Source organism: Myxocyprinus asiaticus, chromosome 48 (genome assembly GCF_019703515.2).
Source record: "Myxocyprinus asiaticus isolate MX2 ecotype Aquarium Trade chromosome 48, UBuf_Myxa_2, whole genome shotgun sequence".
Classification (NCBI taxonomy): domain Eukaryota; kingdom Metazoa; phylum Chordata; class Actinopteri; order Cypriniformes; family Catostomidae; genus Myxocyprinus; species Myxocyprinus asiaticus.
In genome coordinates, this window is record NC_059391.1 from 3,563,694 (window position 1) to 3,567,500 (window position 3,807).

Below are 3,807 nucleotides of genomic sequence, written 5' to 3' on the forward strand. Positions count from 1 at the left end.
AATGCGCATAGAAAACATATACGCTCACTTGAGATGGATACGTTTTTTATTCGATAAGAAGAAATGCACATAAACTATGATGGAAACACATTTACTGAATAAACTCCTATTGAATTTAACAGAAATACAAGATGTGCATCAAAAAAGTAATGTTACTGAATAATGCATTCATAACCGGACGAACCAGCAGACCAATCATCACATCCGAATGGTTGCCCTGGTCATAAAAATCCAAAGCTTGCATAGAGTTTGCAGAGCAAATAATTTGAACACAAACTTGCACTTTTTCCCAAAAAGCAGGTTTATTGATACTTTTGAAAAATATCTTATAGATCCACACTTCAAAGTCTTGATGGAGGAACGCACGCACACATAGTGCTCCCAAAACCCCGAGTACACAGGTGCTACAATTTCCCCGGAAGTGACGATTTTGTTCTTTTGAATGCAAGGGGTGGAAACGCGGCTTTATCCGCACATTGTTTTTGCGATATTCTGATTTTTTGCATAAACTAATTTCGCAGCTTGGATGGAAACATAGCTAGTGACGCTTGACTTAACAAACACAAGCAATAGTCTCTGAAATATCTTTGACGTAATGGCCCAAAACAGAGCAAGATCTTTTGTGTGACTGCAGAGGGAGCTGTAACGCAGAGCAGATCACCTGAATGACAGCGAATGAGAAGTCTGAAGCAGCAGCCAGATGATTCAGGAAAAGATTCAAGGGATCACCAGTGAAGGGTGAAAAACTTGTTTTCAGTGTGTCCAATGTGTGACCTCATGACCTCACGAGCCGAAAATATGATGTCTGTTTATATTTTGGCTTGCGAAAGCAACAATCTACGTCTGTAACACAGACTTTTTATGTTATTTTTGTTGACACACATCTGTACATTAACCTTCTATGTTTTATTATGCAGGTTAATTTGAATATGGTAAGGAACTGATAATCAAATCAGTTAAGGTTTTGATTTCTCTGTAACACTTTACAATAAGGTTCCATTTGTTAACATTAGTTAATGCATTAGGGATCATGAACTAAAAATTAACAATATATGTTTTACAGCATGTATTAATTTTTGTTAATGTAAATTTACAAAAATACATTTGTTCATTGTTAGTTCATAGTGCATTAATGTTAACACATACAACTTTTGATTTGAAAATATTAGTATATGTATATGCATATTATTAGTATATGTTGAAAATATAATTAACCAACATCAATTAATGCTGTAAAAGGATTGTTCATTGTTAGTTCTTGTTAACTAATGTAGTTAACTAATGTTAACAAATGGAACCATACTGTAAAGTGTTACAGATTTCTCATGTCAATAAAATTTTAATCTAAAATACAAATCTCACATTTGAAATAGAGTAAAGAGGAGAACAAAGGAATACATTTGTTACAGTATGACAATTGTGTGATTTTGTTTTAATATTCAAAATATATGTCTTTGTACAATATTATTTCAAGTAGATACATTTACAGTCTGTGTACAAAACCATCTGAAATATTTTGTGTTTAACCCATACATAAATCAAGCTAATTTAAAATGTTTAGACTTCAGACATGTGACATACAAAATGAAATATGACAAAAAGATAACAGGCTTTTCAGATCCAACGCATCTGGAATAACATTTTTAATAGAGAATTCATAATTTGCAAAACACTTTCTAAAGATAAGCATCAGTTCTGGTGTCATTTTATTGCGAATCCTTAAAACAGACGTGTTAAAATAAGACAAAGATGTGGAAGCAACACTTGCTCGAATCACAATTTATGTGCACAAAGCTGTGTGTGTGTGTGTGTTTTAGACATAACATTATTAAAGAAAATGATAGATGGTTTTAAACCACTTTAGGCACTATATACTGCTGTGAATTAATACATCTCTGAATAGCTAACTCTGAAATTGTACTTATTATTCATTTAGATGCTTTTTTAATAGGTCTGAATCCAACCAAAGTACAATTCTGATTAGTTTCTGTTATTTATAGACTAATTCAGGTAGCGTAGACATAAAAACACAATTGAAATGTATGTTTCACAATGATTCTAACAAATATAACACAATTAAATTTATGTTAACAAGTCAGCAGTATAAAATATTTTCTAATATAATCAATCTCATATTAATAGAAGAGCTAATAGACAACTTTTATCTATTATAAATTCAGGGCATCCATTATTTAGAAATGGGATATTTTTTTGAATCATAATAACCATGTTAAGTTCTCCCATAAGGAAGGTTAATAATATCAAAAACATAACAAATGTCTTTAACTGTCCATTTGATTTCACAAGCTGTGAGTACTCTGGTCTCTGTGCTTCATGTGTATGTGGTTCTGTGAGTTGGTTTGGAGTTTAAGTCCGAGGTAATGGCTGGTTAATGCCATCTGATGGGCTGAAAAAGCCATTTTGGTCCAGTTTTGAACATGAAGAGGATTTCTGACTGTCTGAACATCACAGTTCCTCTGAACCCATGAAGACTTTCTGGGACTGTCCGGCGTCGTTGCGGTTTCAGCCAAAGACCAGATCTTTGGCTTCTGAGGTAGACTTACATTATTCAAGGGCTCTTGTGCTGCTGGATTCTTTTTGATTCGCTCCCCCTCTTTCTCGTCTGAGTTTGAGTCTCTTCTGTCTTTTATAATATCGTTCATAAAACTCTTCTCGGCTCCAGCATCATCATATTCCTCAGATCCATCAGAGTCTGTCCTGTCGGACACTTTAGAAACTGATTTCTCATCATCCACATAATCACAGTCCTGCTTGTCTTCAATGTTTTCCATATCAATATTCTCTAAGTCTATTTCCTCATCCTCGTCCCTCTTGTCTCCTTCCTCGTTGTCGCTCATATAAAGATTTCCTTCCTCATCTGTCCGTGTTTTGGGAACCCAGGTCATTTTATTCTCTTTTTTCAGTCTCCGACGGGCATTGGCGAACCAGGTGGACACCTGAGTGAGAGTCATTTTAGTGATGATGGCAAGCATGATTTTCTCTCCTTTAGTGGGATAAGGGTTTTTCCGGTGTTCACTGAGCCAGGCCTTCAGGGTGCTGGTGCTCTCACGAGTGGCGTTCTTGGGTCGAGATGGATCTCCAAAGTGGTACTGATGTCCGTATGGATAGAAGGCTGCGTGAGGAAATCCTGCGTGCTGAACTCCAGGACTGTCTTTAAACTCGTACTGTGAGCCCTTAAAAATACAAATAAAAAACAAGCATTTATGAGCCAATCTGCATAATTTGTTCACAAATGCATAGGTGCATTGCCCTAAAACAAAAACAAACTACTACATAAATAAATAAATAAAACAATCACTACAAATAAAGATTCATTTATTATTATTATTATTATTAATAATAATAATGTATGTATTTATTTATTTATTTTGCAGCACCTTAGGTTTAGGAATGATTTATTTTTTATTTATTTATTTATTTATTTTACACAGGAACCTTTTTTAAATTTTCAAACGAAGGGTTCTTGAATTGGCTAATTATTTGGAGAGAACAAAAAATGAATATTATATTGTATAGATGGTTTTGGATGTTACATTAAGTTCTTCATACAGAAAAAAAAATGATATATGGCAACATATGCAAAACACATATGAAATATATGTTCATATATGCTGTTCACTGATGTAAAAAGTCACATACTTGTATAGATGCAATATATATATATATATATATATATATATATATATATATATATATATATATATATATATATATATATATATATTTTATTTTATTTATTTTTTTTTTTAAAAGCAATTTTTATATATATATATAGCATAAATACTA

At 32.9% G+C, this 3,807-nt stretch overlaps 1 protein-coding gene across 1 annotated transcript in view; it reads right to left on the minus strand.

Moving 5' to 3' along the window:
• Positions 1 to 1,413: 1,413 nt before the first annotated feature.
• LOC127437470 (iroquois-class homeodomain protein irx-3-like) overlaps positions 1,414 to 3,807 on the minus strand; it is a 3,661-nt gene continuing 1,267 nt past the window's right edge. The window contains exon 2 of the mRNA XM_051692411.1: positions 1,414 to 3,194. Coding sequence (XP_051548371.1) covers positions 2,301 to 3,194 — 894 coding nt within the window. The 3' untranslated portion in view covers positions 1,414 to 2,300. The remainder of the gene's footprint in view (positions 3,195 to 3,807) is intronic.